The following is a 19,864-nucleotide window of genomic DNA, read 5'->3' on the forward strand; positions in this document are numbered from 1 at the left end:
CGGCTGACAGGACGTGTTGACATATCATATTTGGTTCGACATGGGGAATCATATTTGGCTGTTTCGAAGTTCTAAATGGGGGATCACTATTTGAACATCATTCTGGAGGTTGTGTTTTGTGAAAACCAGGCTACCTATTGTCTGGTGAGTCCAGCAGTATCAGATGCAGAATGGCCTGCAGCCTGATGAATGTTGGCATGACCACTGATCCAGGAGAATAGTCTTTTGGAGAGATGGGAGCTGTAAGATGGAAATACAATTTCATACTGACCAGTCTGTTAATAAATCTATACAGGTCCAGAATCCACTTGCATAGTTTTTAAGCTCATTCAGTGAGGTTCAGTGCCCTGACAATATGATAATCTTGCAGTTTTAAGGGTCGATGCATTGGAAGGTGAGGCACGACACAATCTCCGCTTCTCTAATCATTTAACAAATCACGTTAATTTCCTAAAATGCTTATAGTTTCTTACATGCTACACAAGTTGACCCCCCCCACACACACACCAGACGCGATCAGGACACGCAGGTTAAACCATAAAAACAAACTCTGAACCAATTAGATTAATTTCGGGACAGGTCGAAAAGAATTAAACATTTATGGCAATTTTGCTAGCTAGCTTGCTGTTGCTAGCTAATTTGTCCTGGGATATAAACATTGGGTTGTTATTTTACCTGAAATGCACAAGGTCCTCTACTCCGACAATTAATCCACAGATAAAACGGTAGTTTGTTTTCTAGTAATCTCTCCTCCTTCAGGCTTCTTGTTCTTCTTTGGACTTCATATGGCGGTTGGCAACCAACTTTATGGTGCATTACCACAACCAACTGGACTGGAGCGTAGACCTCAGTTCATCTTTCAATCACCCACGTGGGTAGATGCTCCTAAAAACCAATGAGGAGATGGGAGAGGCAGGACTTGCAGTGCGTCACAAATGCAACCGAGTTCTATTTTAGCGCGTGGCCACGCAGACGCTCGCGAGCAGTGTGGGTGCAATGATTGAATAACATGTATGTGTACATTTATTTTGCAACGCGATGCGTGTGGTGTGGTCAGCATGTTAGGGAAGATGTATTTCTTTGTAAACACGGGTGCTCCCATTTCCATCCTGTGAATCTACAGAATGTGGACTGGATGCAGATAGAATCACACCTTATGTAGGCTAGGCTATTGGTGTAGAATGCATATTATTGCAGTGTGAGCTTGCATAGAATGTCTGAGGTAGGCTAAACTATACTGAATGTATCTCAGAAAAATATGTCAAACTCTGATGTCCATTTTGTCCTCAAGGAATCCAGAAATGTCACCCTCTACATCGGAGCACGTCCCAGGATAACGCTCTCTTTTTGTGACCGCTGTGGAGAAGCCTTATGATTGCATTTCCTTTGATCTCAATGCTATCTGTGTACCGGAGATGAAATAAGTTTGCGTCTGAGTATGTCAGTGTTCGCACCACACTAGTAGGACTCACTGACAAATGACCTTGCCATGACGTGCCATAGTGCTTCCATTTCCCAATATCTTTCAGTTGAGATGTGTCAACTAGGTATTACATTGAAGCCATTGCTTTTTGCAAAGCCTATCTCACACAGTCTATTATTAGCTCAGCATGGCAACAGTTCTGCCTGTGTTTGATTTAGGCCTATGTTTTTACTGACGTCAGCAACATGATTGGTTTGGTCTGTTTAGCCGTGAATTTGTACTGACTAGGCATATATGGTAAATCAGTGCATCAGTGATGAATCAGTGTGTGTGGCAAATATTGACAAAGACACTCAAGCAGTGTTTTTAGAGCAGCAAAAAAAGCCTTCCAAATGGTAGGGGGATGGGATCTGCAACCTATGTTAACATCACAAGTTGGCATTTCCTCAATACTTTTTTTATGCTGACCCTAACCTGCTATAGTAAACTGTATTAATCTCTGGTCAATATTGCATTTGCAAGGTCATTTTCAATACAGGTTCAAACTGTGTGTTAATACATTAACTTCATTCTTTGAAAATGTCTAGCCAGAACTTCATTGGTTCAGCTTTTATCAGCTTTTAGATCAGGCTGCAGTCAGTGAAGGTTGTTTATAGCATGTCTGTACATTGGAGGTTTGGCCGAGTGACACATTCCTTATGGAAAACATGCAGTGCATTTTTTTGGTGTTTTATTATGTAAGATACATATTCAATAGGCCTAAACAATTAGATTTTCACTTTTCTACACCCTGAAAGATGAGTTGCCTTTGACTTTGGTTCTGACTTTTTGAGTCTAGAGGGAAATGGAAATGATGCAGGTCCTACTGTGCGAGCAGATGTGTGCTCTGCCAATATACTTTATAGCCTAGCAATTGACAACACTTAGCTAGCAGACTTTTTTTGTTTTTGTTTAAGGGGTAGATCAGCTTTAATATTGCAGATAGATTGTGGCTTCTATCAATGTAGTTATCTGCATCATTTCCAATCCCCCATATATTTTTTGGTATGTGTGTGTATATATATATATATATATATATATATATATATATATATATATATAGTGAGGGGAAAAAAGTATTTGATCCCCTGCTGATTTTGTACGTTTGCCCACTGACAAAGACATGATCAGTCTATAATTTTAATGGTAGGTTTATTTGAACAGTGAGAGACAGAATAATAACAACAAAATAATCCAGAAAAACGCATGTCAAAAATGTTATTAATTTATTTGCATTTTAATGAGGGAAATAAGTATTTGACCCTTCTGAAAAACATAACTTAGTACTTGGTGGCAAAACCCTTGTTGGCAATCACAGAGGTCAGACGTTTCTTGTAGTTGGCCACCAGGTTTGCACACATCTCAGGAGGGATTTTGTCCCACTCCTCTTTGCAGATCTTCTCCAAGTCATTAAGGTTTCAAGGCTGACGTTTGGCAACTCAAACCTTCAGCTCCCTCCACAGATTTTCTATGGGATTAAGGTCTGGAGACTGGCTAGGCCACTTGGGGTCATAGGCAGCATTCCTCCTCCTACAAACACGGCGAGTTGAGTTGATGCCAAAGAGCTCGATTTTGGTCTCATCTGACCACAACACTTTCACCCAGTTCTCCTCTGAATCATTCAGATGTTCATTGGCAAACTTCAGACTGGCCTGTATATGTGCTTTCTTGAGCAGGGGGACCTTGCGGGCGCTGCAGGATTTCAGTCCTTCACGGCGTAGTGTGTTACCAATTGTTTTCTTGGTGACTATGGTCCCAGCTGCCTTGAGATCATTGACAAGATCCTCCCGTGTAGTTCTGGGCTGATTCCTCATCGTTCTCTTGATCATTGCAACTCCACGAGGTGAGATCTTGCATGGAGCCCCAGGCCGAGGGAGATTGACAGTTCTTTTGTGTTTCTTCCATTTGCGAATAATTGCACCAACTGTTGTCACCTTCTCACCAAGCTGCTTGGCGATGGTCTTGTAGCCCATTCCAGCCTTGTGTAGGTCTACAATCTTGTCCCTGACATCCTTGGAGAGCTCTTTGGTCTTGGCCATGGTGGAGAGTTTGGAATCTGATTGATTGATTGCTTCTGTGGACAGGTGTCTTTTATACAGGTAACAAGCTGAGATTAGGAGCACTCCCTTTAGAAATCTTTCTGATTGAGAGGGGGTCAAATACTTATTTCCCTCATTTAAAATGCAAATCAAGTTATAACATTTTTGACATGCGTTTTTCTGGATTTTGTTGTTGTTATTCTGTCTCTCACTGTTCAAATAAAGTGGGCAAACATACAAAATCAGCAGGGGATCAAATAATTTTTTCCCTCACTGTGTGTGTATATATGACCTTACTCCAGTCCTCTACGGTCCAATCCTTATGGTCTTTTGCAAACCTCAGCCTGGCTCTTCTTTGCTTCTCATTGATGAAGGGCTTTTATCTAGCTTTGCACGTCTTCAGCCATGCCCCTAGGAGCCTGTTTCGAACCGTCCTCGCCGTACACTTCACCCCAGCTGCCGTTTGCCATTGTTTTTGTAGGTCACTTGATGTCATCCTACGGTTGTTGAGTGACATTCGAATGAGTTGGCGGTCATCCCGGTCAGTAGAGAGTCGTTTTCGCCCTCTACCGGTCTGTAGCTTTGTTGTCCCCAATGTCTGCTGCTTGACCTTGTTCTTATGAACCGCCGTCTTTGAAATTGTAAGGATGGAAGCAACCTGACGCTCACTGTATCCCTCTGCCAGTAAAGCCAGAATTGACCCCTTCTTTTCCTCACTCAAAACGTTCCTTTTCAACTCTTTTGGCATGGTCAATAGTTATTTTTTGATTAATATTACTTTTGAGGTACTATTAGCACTGTTTTTGCCATCCAGCTGGTCCTATTGCAAGAGGATAGTGATGACCATAGCAGTGATTTTTATACTTTTCCTCGTTAAATAAGATTTGGTTCAGGTGATCACCTAATCAGTACCTAATTCAGTAGAATGAGGTGTGCCTGTGTTGGAATTCAACAGACACTGGAATGGAATGGCTGTCATACATGTAGAGATGCTGATTTAAGAAAAATATGCAGTGGTTTCTTAATTTTTTCCAGAGCTGTATATATATATATATATATATGGCAAATCTGCCAAACCGCCAATGTACAGACATGCTATAAACAACCTTCACTGACTGCAGTCTAAAAGCTGATAAAAGGTGAAAAAATTATCAAGGAACCTACCAGGTGCAACCCTAAATCCGTAAACATGGGCACCCTCATAGATATCATCCTGACTAATTTACCCCCTAAATACACCTCCACTGTCTTCAACCAGGATCTCAGTGATCACTGCCTCATTGCCTGCGTCCGTAATGGGTCCGCGGTCAACCGACCACCCCTCATCACTGTCAAACGCTCCCTAAAACACTTCAGGGAGTAGGCCTTTCTAATTGACCTGGCCCGGGTATCCTGGATGGATATTGACCTAATTCCGTCAGTAGAGGATGGCTGGATGTTCTTCAAAAGTGCTTTCCTCTCCATCTTAAATAAGCATGCCCCATTCAAAAAATGCAGAACTAAGAACAGATATAGCCCCTGGTTCACCCCAGACTTGACTGCCCTTGACCAGCAGAAAAACATCCTGTGGCGTACTGCATTAGCATCGATCAGCCCCCACGATATACAACTTTTCAGAGAAGTAAGGAACCAATATACACAATCAGTTAGGAAAGCAAAGGCTAGCTTTTTCAAGTAGAAATGTAGCACTAACTCCAAAAAGTTTTGGGACACTGTAAAGAGCACCTCCTCCCAGCTGCCCACTGCACTGAGGCTAGGAAACACTGTCACCACCGATAAATCTACGATAATCGAGAATTTCAATAAGCATTTTGCTACGGCTGGCCATGCTTGCCACCTGGCTACCCCTACCCCGGCCACCAGCTCTGCACCCTCCACTGCAACTTGCCCATGCCCCCCCAGCTTCTCCTTCACACAAATTCAGATAGCTGATGTCCTGAAAGAGCTGCTAAATCTGGACCCCTACAAATCCGCTGGGCTAGACAATCTGGACCCTTTATTTCTTAAATTAGCCACCGAAATTGTCGCAACCCCTATTACTAGCCTGTTCAACCTCTCTTTCGTATCGTCTGAGATCCCCAGAGATTGGAAAGCTGCTGCGGTCATCCCCCTCTTCAAAGGGGGTGACACTCTAGATCCAAACTGTGACAGACCTATATCCATCCTGCCCTGCCTTTCGAAAGTATTTGAAAGCCAAGTTAACAAACAGATCACTGACCATTTCGAATCCCACCGTACCTTCTCCGCTATGCATTCTGGTTTCCGGGCTGGTCATGGGTGCACCTCAGCCACGCTCAAGGTCCTAAACGATATAATAACCGCGATCGATAAAAGACAGTACTGTGCAGCCGTCTCCATCGACCTGGCCAAGGCTTTTGACTCTGTCAATCACTGCATTCTAAATAGCCTTGGTTTCTCAAATGACTGCCTCGCCTGGTTCACCATCTACTTCTCAGATAGAGTTCAATGTGTCAAATCGGAGGGCCTGTTGTCTGGACCTCTGGCAGTCTCTATGGGGGTGCCACAGGGTTCAATTCTCGGGCCGACTCTATTCTCTGTGTATATCAATGATGTCGCTCTTGCTGCTGGTGACGCTCAGATCCACCTCTACGCAGACGACACCATTTTGTATACATCTGGCCCTTCATTGGACACTGTGTTAACAAACCTCCAAACGAGCTTCAATGCCATACAACACTCCTTCCGTGGCCTCCAACTGCTCTTAAACGCTAGTAAAACTAAATGCACGCTCTTCAATCGAACGCTGCTTGCACCCGCCCGCCCGACTAGAATCACTACTCTCGGCAGGTCTGACTTAGAATATGTGGAACTACAAATATTAGAAACTACAAATACCTAGGTGTCTGGTTAGACCGCAAACTCTCCTTCCATACTCACATTAAGCATCTCCAATCCAAAGTTAAATCTAGAATCGGCTTCCTATTTCGAAACAAAGCCTCCTTCACTAATGCTGCTAAACATGCCCTCGTAAAACTGACTATCCTACCGATCCTTGACTTCGGCGATGTCATTTACAAAATATCTTCCTACACTCTACTCAGCAAATTGGATGTAGTCTATCGCAGTGCCATCCGTTTTGTCACCAAATCCCCATATACTACCCACCATTGTGACCTGTACGCTCTCGTTGGCTGGCCCTGACTACATATTCGTCGCCAAACCCACTGGCTCCAGGTCATCTATAAATCACTTCTATGCAAATCCCCGCCTTATCTTAGATCATTGGTCACCATAGCAACACCCACCTGTAGTATGCGTTCCAGCAGGTATATCTCACTGGTCATCCCCAAAGCCAACACCTCCTTTGGCCGCCATTCCTTCCAGTTCTCTGCTGCAAATGATTGGAACGACCTGCAAAAATCTCTGAAGCTGGAGACACTTATCTCCCTCACTAACTTTAAGCATCAGTTGTCAGAGCAGCTTACCGATCACTGCACCTGTACACAGCTCATCTGTAATTAGCCCACCCAACTACCTCATCCACATATTGTTATTTACATTGTTATTTATTTTGCTCATTTGCACCCCAGTATCTCTATTTGCACATCATCTTCTGCAAATCTATCACTCCAGTGTTAATACTAAATTGTAATTATTTTGCACTATGGCCTATTTATTGCCTTACCTCCATAACTTACTACATTTGCACACACTGTATATAGATTTTCTATTGTGTTATTGACTGTACGTTTTGTTTATTCCATATGTAACACTGTGTTGTTGTTTTTATCGCACTGCTTTGTTTATCTTGGCCAGGTCGCAGTTGTAAATGAGAACTTGTTCTCAACTGGCTTACCTGGTTAAATAAAGGTGAAATAAAAATAAATAAAAATATATACAGTGGGGAGAACAAGTATTTGATACACTGCCGATTTTGCAGGTTTTCCTACTTACAAAGCATGTAGAGGTCTGTAATTTTTATCATAGGTACACTTCAACTGTGAGAGACGGAATCTAAAACAAAAATCCAGAAAATCACATTGTATGATTTTTAAGTAATTAATTTGCATTTTATTGCATGACATAAGTATTTGATACATCAGAAAAGCAGAACTTAATATTTGGTACAGAAACCTTTGTTTGCAATTACAGAGATCATACGTTTCCTGTAGGTCTTGACCAGGTTTGCACACACTACAGCAGGGATTTTGGCCCACTCCTCCATACAGACCTTCTCCAGATCCTTCAGGTTTCGGGGGCTGTCGCTGGGCAATACGGACTTTCAGCTCCCTCCAAAGATTTTCTATTGGGTTCAGGTCTGGAGACTGGCTAGGCCACTCCAGGACCTTGAGATGCTTCTTACAGAGCCACTCTTTAGTTGCCCTGGCTGTGTGTTTCGGGTCGTTGTCATGCTGGAAGACCCAGCCACGACCCATCTTCAATGCTCTTACTGAGGGAAGGAGGTTGTTGGCCAAGATCTCGCGATACATGGCCCCATCCATCCTCCCCTCAATACGGTGCAGTCGTCCTGTCCCCTTTGCAGAAAAGCATCCCCAAAGAATGATGTTTCCACCTCCATGCTTCACGGTTGGGATGGTGTTCTTGGGGTTGTACTCATCCTTCTTCTTCCTCCAAACACGGCGAGTGGAGTTTAGACCAAAAAGCTATATTTTTGTCTCATCAGACCACATGACCTTCTCCCATTCCTCCTCTGGATCATCCAGATGGTCACTGGCAAACTTCAGACGGGCCTGGACATGCGCTGGCTTGAGCAGGGGGACCTTGCGTGCGCTGCAGGATTTTAATCCATGACGGCGTAGTGTGTTACTAATGGTTTTCTTTGAGACTGTGGTCCCAGCTCTCTTCAGGTCATCGACCAGGTCCTGCCATATAGTTCTGGGCTGATCCCTCACCTTCCTCATGATCATTGATGCCCCACGAGGTGAGATCTTGCATGGAGCCCCAGACCGAGGGTGATTGACCGTCATCTTGAACTTCTTCTATTTTCTAATAATTGCGCCAACAGTTGTTGCCTTCTCACCAAGCTGCTTGCCTATTGTCCTGTAATCCATCCCAGCCTTGTGCAGGTCTACAATTTTATCCCTGATGTCCTTACACAGCTCTCTGGTCTTGGCCATTGTGGAGAGGTTGGAGTCTGTTTGATTGAGTGTGTGGACAGGTGTCTTTTATACAGGTAACGAGTTCAAACAGGTGCAGTTAATACAGGTAATGAGTGGAGAACAGGAGGGCTTCTTAAAGAAAAACTAACAGGTCTGTGAGAGCCGGAATTCTTACTGGTTGGTAGGTGATCAAATACTTATGTCATGCAATAAAATGCAAATTAATTACTTAAAAATCATACAATGTGATTTTCTGGATTTTTGTTTTAGATTCCGTCTCTCACAGTTGAAGTGTACCTATGATAAAAATTACAGACCTCTACATGCTTTGTAAGTAGGAAAACCTGCAAAATCGGCAGTGTATCAAATACTTGTTCTCCCCACTGTATACAGTTGAAGTCGGAAGTTTACATACACTTAGGTTGGAGTCATTAAAACTTGTTTTCAACCACTCATAAAATAACCAACTATAGTTTTGGCAAGTCGGTTAGGACATCTACTTTGTGCTTGACACAAGTAATTTTTCCAACAATTGTTTTTAGACAGATTATTTCACTTATAATTCACTGTATCACAATTCCAGTGGGTCAGAAGTTCACATACACTAAGTTGACTGTGCCTTTAAACAGCTTGAAAAATTCCAGAAAATGATGTCATGGCTTTAGAAGCTTCTGATAGGCTAATTGACATAATTTGAGTCAATTGGAGGTGTACCTGTGGATGTATTTCAAGGCCTACCTTCAAACTCAGTGCCTCTTTGCTTGACATCATGGGAAAATCAAAAGAAATCAGCCAAAAATTGTAGACCTCCACAAGTCTTGTTCATCCTTGGGAGCAATTTCTAAACGCCTGAAGGTACCACGTTCATCTGTACAAACAATAGTACGCAAGTATAAACACCATGGGACCACGCAGCCATCATACCGCTCAGGAAGGAGACGCGTTCTGTCTCCTAGAGATGAACGTACTTTGGTGCGAAAAGTGCAAATAAATCCCAGAACAACAGCCTTGTGGACCTTGTGAAGATGCTGGAGGAAACGGGTACAAAAGTATCTATATCCACAGTAAAACGAGTCCTATATTGACATAACCTAAAAGGCCGCTCAGCAAGGAAGAAGCCACTGCTCCAAAACCGCCATAAAAAAGCCAGACTACGGTTTGCAACTGCACATGGGGACAAAGATCGTACTTTTTGGAGAAATGTCCTCTGGTCTGATGAAACAAAAATAGAATTGTTTGGCCATAATGACCATCGTTATGTTTGGAGGAAAAAGGCGGTGCTTGCAAGCCGAAGAACACCATCCCAACCATGACGCACGGGGGTGGCAGCATCATGCTGTGGGGGTGCTTTGCTGCAGGAGGGACTGGTGCACTTCACAAAATAGATGGCATCATGAGGAAGGAAAAGTATGTGGATATATTGAAGCAACATCTCAAGACATCAGTCAGGAAGTTAAAGCTTGGTCGCAAATGGGTCTTCTAAATGGACAATGACCCCAAGCATACTTCCAAAGTTGTGGGAAAATGGCTTAAGGAAAACAATGTCAAGGTATTGGAGTGGCCATCACAAAGCCCTGACCTCAATCCTATAGAAAATGTGTGGGCAGAACTGAAAAAGCGTGTGCGAGCAAGGAGGCCTACAAACCTGACTCAATTTCACCAGCTCTGTCAATGGGCCAAAATTCACCCAACTTGTTGTGGGAGGCTTGTGGAAGGTTACCCGAAACATTTGACCCAAGTTAAACAATTTAAAGACAATGCTACCAAATACTAATTGAGTGTATGTAAACACTGGGAATGTGATGAAAGAAATAAAAGCTGAAATAAATCATTTCTATTTACTATTATTCTGACATTTCACATTCTTAAAATAAAGTGGTGATCCTAACTGACCTAAGACTGGGAATTTCTACTAGGATTAAATGTCGGTAATTGTGAAAAAATGAGTTTAAGGTGTATGTAAACCTCCGACATCAACTGTATATATACACTACCGTTCAAAAGTTTGGGGTCACCTAGACATTTCCTTGTTTTCCATGAAAACATACATGAAATGAGTTTGAATAGGAAATACAGCAAAATGCATAGGAAATGTAGTCCATGACAAGGTTAGAAATAATTATTTTTAATTGAAATAATAATTGTGTCCTTCAAACTTTGCTTTCATCAAAGAATCCCCCATTTGCAGCAATTACAGTGAGGGGAAAAAAGTATTTGATCCCCTGCTGATTTTGTACGTTTGCCCACTGACAAAGACATGATCAGTCTATAATTTTAATGGTAGGTTTATTTGAACAGTGAGAGACAGAATAACAAAAAAAATCCAGAAAAACGCATGTCAAAAATGTTATAAATTGATTTGCATTTTAATGAGGGAAATAAGTATTTGACCCCTCTGCAAAACATAACTTAGTACTTGGTGGCAAAACCCTTGTTGGCAATTACAGAGGTCAGACGTTTCTTGTAGTTGGCCACCATGTTTGCACACATCTCAGGAGGGATTTTGTCCCACTCCTCTTTGCAGATCTTCTCCAAGTCATTAAGGTTTCGAGGCTGACGTTTGGCAACTCAAACCTTCAGCTCCCTCCACAGATTTTCTATGGGATTAAGGTCTGGAGACTGGCTAGGCCACTCCAGGACCTTAATGTGCTTCTTCTTGAGCCACTCCTTTGTTGCCTTGGCCGTGTTTTTTGGGTCATTGTCATGCTGGAATACCCATCCACGACCCATTTTCAATGCCCTGGCTGAGGGAAGGAGGTTCTCACCCAAGATTTGATGGTATATGGCCCCGTCCATCGTCCATTTGATGCGGTGAAGTTGTCCTGTCCCCTTAGCAGAAAAACACCCCCAAAGCATAATGTTTCCACCTCCATGTTTGACGGTGGGGATGGTGTTCTTGGGGTCATAGGCAGCATTCCTCCTCCTCCAAACACGGCGAGTTGAGTTGGTGCCAAAGAGCTCGATTTTGGTCTCATCTGACCACAACACTTTCACCCAGTTCTCCTCTGAATCATTCAGATGTTCATTGGCAAACTTCAGACGGGCCTGTATATGTGCTTTCTTGAGCAGGGGAACCTTGCGGGCGCCTCAGGATTTCAGTCATTCACGGCGTAGTGTGTTACCAATTGTTTTCTTGGTGACTATGGTCCCAGCTGCCTTGAGATCATTGACAAGATCCTCCCGTGTAGTTCTGGGCTGATTCCTCACCGTTCTCATGATCATTGCAACTCCACGAGGTGAGATCTTGCATGGAGCCCCAGGCCGAGGGAGATTGACAGGTCTTTTGTGTTTCTTCCATTTGCGAATAATCGCACCAACTGTTGTCACCTTCTCACCAAGCTGCTTGGCGATGGTCTTGTAGCCCATGCCAGCCTTGTGTAGGTCTACAATCTTGTCCCTGACATCCTTGGAGAGCTCTTTGGTCTTGGCCATGGTGGAGAGTTTGGAATCTGATTGATTGCTTCTGTGGACAGGTGTCTTTTATACAGGCAACACGCTGAGATTAGGAGTGTGCTCCTAATCTCAGCTCGTTACCTGTATAAAAGACACCTGGGAGCCAGTAATCTTTCTGATTGAGAGGGGGTCAAATACTTATTTCCCTCATTAAAATGCAAATCAATTTATAACATTTTTGACATGCATTCTTCTGGATTTTTTGTTGTTGTTATTCTGTTTTCAAATAAACCTACCATTAAAATTATAGACTGATCATTTCTTTGTCAGTGGTCAAACGTACAAAATCAGCAGGGGATCAAATAATTTTTTCCCTCTCTGTACAGCCTTGCAGACTTTTTTTACATTTACATTTTAGTCATTTAGCAGACGCTCTTATCCAGAGCGACTTACAGTTAGTGAGTGCATACATTTTTCATACTGGCCCCCCGTGGGAATCGAACCCACATCCCTGGCATTGCAAGTGCCATGCTCTACCAACTGAGCTACAGGAGGCCTTTGGCATTCTAGTTGTCAATTTGACATCTAGAAATCTGGGGTGAAATCTGATGAGATTTCACCCCATGCTTCCTGAAGCACCTCCCACAAGTTGAATTGGCTTGATGGGCACTTCTTACGTACCATACGTCCAAGCTGCTCCCACAACAGCTCAATAGGGTTGAGATCCGGTGACTGTGCTGGCAACTCCATTATAGACAGAATACAAGCTGAATGCTTCTTCCCTAAATAGTTCTTGCATAGTTTGGAGCTGTGCTTTGGGTCATTGTCATGTTGTAGGAGGAAATTGGCTCCAATCTAGTGCCGTCCACAGGGTATGGCATGGCTTTGCAAAATGGAGTGATAGCCTTCCTTCTTCAAGATCCCTTTTATCCTGTACAAATCTCCCAATTTACCACCACCAAAGCACCCCCAGACCATCACATTGCCTCCACCATGCTTGACAGATGGCATCAAGCACTCCTCCAGCATCTTTTCATTTGGTCTGCGTCTCACAAATGTTCTTCTTTGTGATCCGAAAACCTCAAACTTCGATTCGTCTGTCCATAACACTTTTTTCCAATATTCTTCTGTGCAGTGTCTGTGTTCTTTTGCCCATCTTAATCTTTTGTTTGCGCTGTTCTGTGAATGGAGTAGTACACAGCGTTGTACGAGATCTTCAGTTTCTTGGCAATTTCTCGCATGGAATAGCCTTCGTTTCTCAGAACAAGAATAGACTAACGAGTTTCAGAAGAAAGTTCTTTGTTTCTGGCCATTTTGAGCCTGCAATCGAACCCACAATTGCTGATGCTCCAGATACTCAACTAGTCTCAAGAAGGCCAGTTTTATTGCTTCTTTATTCAGCACAACAGTTTTCAGTAACAGTCAGTATCTGGTGTGGCCACCAGATGCATTAAGTACTGCAGTGTATCTCCTCCTCATGGACTGCACCAGATTTGCTAGTTCTTGCTGTGAGATGTTACCCCACTCTTCCACCAAGGCACTTGCAAGTTCCCGGACATTTCTGGGGGGAATGGCCCTAGCCCTCACCCTCCGATCCAACAGGTCCCAGACGTGCTCAATGGGATTGAGATCCGGGCTCTTCGCTGGCCATGGCAGAACACTGACATTCCTGTCTTGCAGGAAATCACGCACAGAACGAGCAGTATGGCTGGTGGCATTGTCATGCTGGAGGGTCATGTCAGGATGAGCCTGCAGGAAGGGTACCACATGAGGGAGGAGGATGTCTTCCCAGAGATTGCCTGCAATGACAACAAGTTCAGTCCGGTGATGCTGAGACACACCACCCCAGACCATGACGGACCCTCCACCTCCAAATCGATCCCGCTCCAGAGTACAGGCCTCGGTGTAACGCTCATTCCTTCGACGATAAACGCACATTTGACCATCACCACTGGTGAGACAAAACCGTGACTCGTCAGTGAAGAGTGGGACCAGACAACAGGCCTACAAGCCATCAGTCCAGCCTCTCTCAGCCTATTGCGGACAGTCTGAGCACTGATGGAGGGATTGTGTGTTCCTGGTGTAACTCGGGCAGTTGTTGTTGCCATCCTGTACCTGTCCCGCAGGTGTGATGTTCGGATGTACCGATCCTGTGCAGGTGTTGTTACACGTGGTCTGTCACTGCGAGGACGATCAGCTGTCCGTCCTTTCTCCCTGTAGTGCTGTCTTAGGCGTCTCACAGTACGGACATTGCAATTTATTTCCCTGGCCACATCTGCAGTCCTCATGCCTCCTTGCAGCATGCCTAAGGCACGTTCACACAGATGAGCAGGGATCCTGGGCATCTTTCTTTTGGTGTTTTTCAGAGTCAGTAGAAAGGCCTCTTTAGTGTCCTAAGTTTTCATAACTGTGACCTTAATTGCCTACCGTCTGTAAGCTGTTAGTGTCTTAACGACCGTTCCACAGGTGCATGTTCATTAATTGTTTTTGGTTCATTGAACAAGCATGGGAAACAGTGTTTAAACCCTTTACAATGAAGATCTGTGAAGTTATTTAGATTTTTACTAATTATCTTTGAAAGACAGGGTCCTGAAAAAGGGGCATTTTATATATATATATATATATATATATATATATATATATATGGGAGGGATGGTAGGGTTAGGGGAAAATAATAAAGCAGGAAAATATATTATTTTTTAAATATATATTTTTCTGCTTTATTATTTTCCCCTAACCCTACCATCCCTCCCCTAATTGGAGTAAACTAATGGACAACAGTACTTAGGCTTCTACTTCCAGTTGATACATACTATATACATTTTACAGACACAGTATATTTTACATCAGTTCTTTTTATTTTTATTTTTCGTTTTATTTCCCCACCCTAGTTAGCAGACTCTTACAATGCATCAATGCACCCTTCCCCCCATACTAGCATATTCCCCTCATGCACAACATTGCCAGGTAGGAACTAAACTGTAAAAGTAGGCCTAGGTCAAGATAGATGACCGGTCAGTTTCTGTATCCTGTTTCCCCTGCACACTGGAGTGTGTTGTTGTTGTTGTTGTTGTTGTTGTAGCATCACAAGGCACTTTATCCGCCACATCAATCTTTAATCTGCTGTGACACTGCTAGCGTGTGGCATGTAGGTCAAGTGTGTTTGTTTTTGTGTGTGCCCATATGTGTGTGCACATGCGTGCATTTGTGTTTTCATCTGTGTGTGTGTATCTGTGGGTATATGTGTAGCCTACTTTTTAGCTCGATTTAAAGCATTCTGAGGTAAGTCGCTCTGTCTGTCTCAGTATGAAACAATAGTTGTGCCTACAACGTGAGTCAGCTCGGCTCCATAGGCAATGTGCATGTTATGTTCTATTAGAGCAGGGCCATATGGCCAAAAATCCATATTGAGATAAATTGCCTGAATTGATTCAATAACGATAATAGAACGCTAAGTTTATAACATTAATGTGCACCACAGTTTACTTTGTTATCCTTTAAACTACTACAACTAGTTTGATGGTTGTAGCCATCAATTGTCCCATTTAACAATAACCCATATTAGCAAACTTATTTCATTTCAAACTTCACATTTCTCTAGTATAGGCTACTTATCGTGGTCCTCTGTAGCTCAGCTGGTAGAGCACGGCGCTTGTAACGCCAAGGTAGTGGGTTCGATCCCCGGGACCACCCATACACAAAAATGTATGCACGCATGACTGTAAGTCGCTTTGGATAAAAGCGTCTGCTAAATGGCATATTATTATTATATTATACTTATCGTAATGAACGATATCAGAAAATTGCCTGCGATAAGTGATTTGTATGGTCGGTGTCGATCATTTTTGGTTTATCGTCACACCTCTACATGTATGCTCTATTCTAGAACAATGGCTGTAAAAGTGGCATGATCGGACATCATGCAGGACAGAAACGTCTGAACCAGTGTTTTATGTCAATTGTTAAAAGTATAGAAGACCACGGATATACACCTTAGAAGATCATATGAAATGCCTACCACAATCACAATCACTTCGGGATATGTGCAAGTTGTAAACAACGTAATTTCGGAGACTGAAGATGGGGCAGAGGCGTACATTTATTTTACAGGAAGGGAAAGTGAAGTGCTCCATCTCTACAGCTGTGCTCTCTCACTCTCTCAAAATAGACCAACACCTCATCACTTTGATATGGCGATGAAAAGAGAATGAACTACGTCTGTAGGGGTGTGTTCAAGTATAAGAGCAGATTACAAAATTCTGTTGGGTTTGCAAACAAACCACATCCTATGACAGTTTTTGTCAAGAATAGGCCTACACTTCTCTTAAGAGAATTGATGATGGTCGACAAGGCATTGAAACGTCCTCAATAATACCATCTTCAGTAGCTAGGACTACTAAGATTGCACCTCCTCTGTAGAGTTCTGTTATGGTTATGCTATGTTTTGACATGGAAATTAGAATGTGCTCCAGTATTCTACCGGCAATATGGCTCTTCAGATGTGAGGTATCTTTGGGTGAATGTACAGTTCTGCAATGCTGCTCCTTAATGGGAATTGCTCAGCACATAACATAGCCTAGTTACAGAAAGTGACCCGTTTTAATCCTATGGAACCTTTTGGTTTGTGTTTTGTACTCGTGTATTGATTCGTTATTTCAGATGTGTCAGACTCTTGTGAAACACCAGTAGCACAGGTCCTGAAGTGGTTTCTCCAGAGAGAAGGATGTTTGTGCTCCTGTTCTATGTCCCTCTGAATGAATGAACACAGTTAAGACAGACTGTCCATTCTGTGGTCATGCCCATGCTTGCTTGTTTGTCACTACCAAGATTCTGCAAGGTCCCAGACTAGCCCTGTGCTACTCCGAGTCAGACCTGGCTGAGATAAACTCCACTGCTGTCATTGATGGACCACATCAGAGCCCAGAGCACAGCTCCGCTATGGAAAGAGAATCCCCTTCCTTCCCATCCCCCACTCACACACACACTGTCAACAGAGACCCTGAGATTATGCTTAACTCAACAGTGCCACTGCGGTGTGATGGCGGAAATGGGTACTGCGCCTTGTTATTTGCCATGCTAGAGAGACTCACTGTAGCAGTGCTGCTGCTCCTGTCCACAGTTAGCCCCCAACAGCAGGTCACCACTGCCCTGCCCTGGTGTGAACTGTGTGTACAGTAGATTGTGAAAGGATTTTTGTACACAGACAATGTGTAAGTGGTAGTGGCATCTTCTGGGAGGAAGTCTCCACTCTCCAGCCCTAGCTTCAGTTCTTACTTAGCAGCACTATGTAGTGTGATTGGTGTAGTGTGAAAATATGTTGCTCTGAGTTTGGATAAAACAGCTGTCTCACCACCTCCTCCCTTCCCTTCCCTCCAGGCCTGTGTCCTGTTTGCTGACCTCATGGTGTAACCAGGTATAAAGATGAGCATAAGCAGTGATGAGGTCAACTTCCTGGTGTACAGATACCTACAGGAGTCAGGTAGGCTCAATCTGATGCTTCAACCACACATCTGGAAACAAACGCAATTTAAGCCAGACAGCTGTCTAAATAATGTACCGTATATTCTCCTTATATAATGTTCTATAGCTATTAAAGGGTGCCCTGAAAATGTGCACTCTGAGAACAACCACAGAGCTATTTGAAGTGTGCCATTTCCAGAGGCACCAGAGGGAGGGATCTGCTCTGTGTAATATGCTGCCTCCTGACCTGCTGCTCATGCCTCCCCGACAGGGTTTTCCCACTCAGCCTTCACGTTTGGCATAGAGAGCCACATCAGTCAGTCTAACATCAATGGAGCCCTGGTGCCCCCTGCTGCCCTCATCTCCATCATACAGAAGGGCCTGCAGTACGTGGAGGCTGAAGTCAGCATTAATGAGGTGAGCTCATCTCCTCATTCACACAAGTCATTATTATCACAGCATCACATCTTATCAGGGAATCAGTGGACTTTATTACTGCAAGCCCAGCAACTGTGATTAAATGCAGAAATCCACATCAGTTTGATCACAAATCAGAAAGCATATGAATGCAGTGCTAGGTTTCTGCTCTTCAGTTATTATGCAGTTATCAACAAATTTAGCTTTATAATACATTTGCATTATTACATTTTAATAGATGGTTCTCCAGTGATTTGTTTTACAGTGTTTTATCCTTTCATTTGAGTCACAGGAGGTTGGTGGCACCTTAATTGGGGAGAACGGGCTCGTGGTAATGGCTGGAGCGGAATTAGTCTGTCCCCAGATAAGATTATGTTTACATGGAGTATCAAAGCTGTATCTATAGAATCCCGTATTGATTTCTGGCTGATATCTGAAGCTGACAAGGTTGAGACAGTCTTAATTGAAACATCCATTTTAACAGACCACAAAGGGATTTCAATGAAGATAAATATGCATGGTTTGTCAACAAAAAAAAGTTAGTAAAAGTCACTGGAAATTGAATAAGACTTTACTAGAGAATGCAGTATTTAAGAAGGAAGTAGCAGGAATTGTTGACAAATATTGGAACTGTGCGTGTGTTAAGAATATGTTTGGAAGTTACTGGGAAGTAATGAAATTTGATATAAGGCTTTTGGCTATTTCAATGGGGAAAGAAATTGCTCATGCCAAGAGAGAGAAAGAATATAGCATCATAAAGGGAATAATGGATTATACAAAAAAAAACAGATCTAATTAATCAGGAATTACTGGAGCTATCATCACTGCAAATGCAGTTAGACTGTATCTACGAGGAAACGGCCCGGGGAGTGTTTGTAAGATCAAGACAAAAAAAGATGGAGATATATTTTGTATTTTTCTTTAATTTAGAAAAAAGGCAGGCGAAATGACTTCTATATGTAAATTAATGATCAATAATACTCCCAATGAAAATCCAAAATAAATCTCCCAGCATGTTGCCCAGTTTTATCAGAATCTGTATACATCAGCCCAGACAACTTCCAATATGGATATACAATGGGGGAAAGCATGGAAAATTCCTAACAAATATTGTATCAGGAACAAGGTAAAGGAAGTTTCATTTAACATTTTACGTAGAATTTATCCTGTGAAATGGTTTTGGAAAGATTCAAGCTGAATATTGACTATAACTGTGATTTCTGTGGAATGGAGAAGGCATTTGGTATCAATCGGTCAGCAGGTGTCGCTATTTTAAAAGGCTACTTTAAGGGTCATATACTATCGTGAAGCAGACAATGCAGGGAAATGGATTATGCTTTTGGTAGATGTCGTTTGAAAAAGAAAAGGAGAGACACACACAGGGTCGCCAGACCTCAGTCTTAAGGGGGGGCATATGAAATGCATGGGAGGGCAGTACACAATTATTATTAGCCTACTGTACATATATTTAATAATACATTCCCTCAAGTGGGGGGGCACAAGCATTTTTGGGGGCGGGCCCATAGCGACGGGTGTGCACACACTCTGGGAGCTCAGATGCAATAATTTAATAACCTAATGACCAGCGTTTCGACAGACGGGCTGTCTTCATCAGGGTATAATGCCCAACACTGCGGGTCACTAGTTTATATACATGTTTTGTATGTTTTTTGTTTATCTGTGAATTAACCAATGATATCAGGCCACACCTGGCCATAATCACAGACACTTAGTGGTCCTCTGTAGCTCAGCTGGTAGAGCACGGCGCTTGTAACGCCAAGGTAGTGGGTTCGATCCCTGGGACCACCCATACACAAAAAATGTATGCACGCATGACTGTAAGTCGCTTTGGATAAAAGCGTCTGCTAAATGGCATATTATTTATTTATTTATTATATCAAACACATGGTTTCCATGTGTTTGATGCCATTCCATTTACTCTGTTCCAGCCATTATTAGGAGCCGTCCTCCCCTCAGCAGCCTCAACTGGATTTAACCTACCATTGCTTACA

At 43.0% G+C, this 19,864-nt stretch overlaps 1 protein-coding gene across 3 annotated transcripts in view; it reads left to right on the top strand.

Annotated features, from left to right (window-relative positions):
- LOC121533379 (F-box-like/WD repeat-containing protein TBL1XR1) overlaps positions 1 to 19,864 on the top strand; it is a 45,266-nt gene that overhangs the window by 19,077 nt on the left and 6,325 nt on the right. For all 3 annotated transcript variants that reach the window (XM_041839266.2, XM_041839265.2, XM_041839267.2), the window contains 2 exons: positions 17,352 to 17,454; positions 17,707 to 17,852. In XM_041839266.2, coding sequence (XP_041695200.1) covers positions 17,397 to 17,454; positions 17,707 to 17,852 — 204 coding nt within the window. In that variant the 5' untranslated portion in view covers positions 17,352 to 17,396. The remainder of the gene's footprint in view (positions 1 to 17,351; positions 17,455 to 17,706; positions 17,853 to 19,864) is intronic.

This window comes from Coregonus clupeaformis, chromosome 20, assembly GCF_020615455.1.
Source record: "Coregonus clupeaformis isolate EN_2021a chromosome 20, ASM2061545v1, whole genome shotgun sequence".
NCBI lineage: Eukaryota > Metazoa > Chordata > Actinopteri > Salmoniformes > Salmonidae > Coregonus > Coregonus clupeaformis.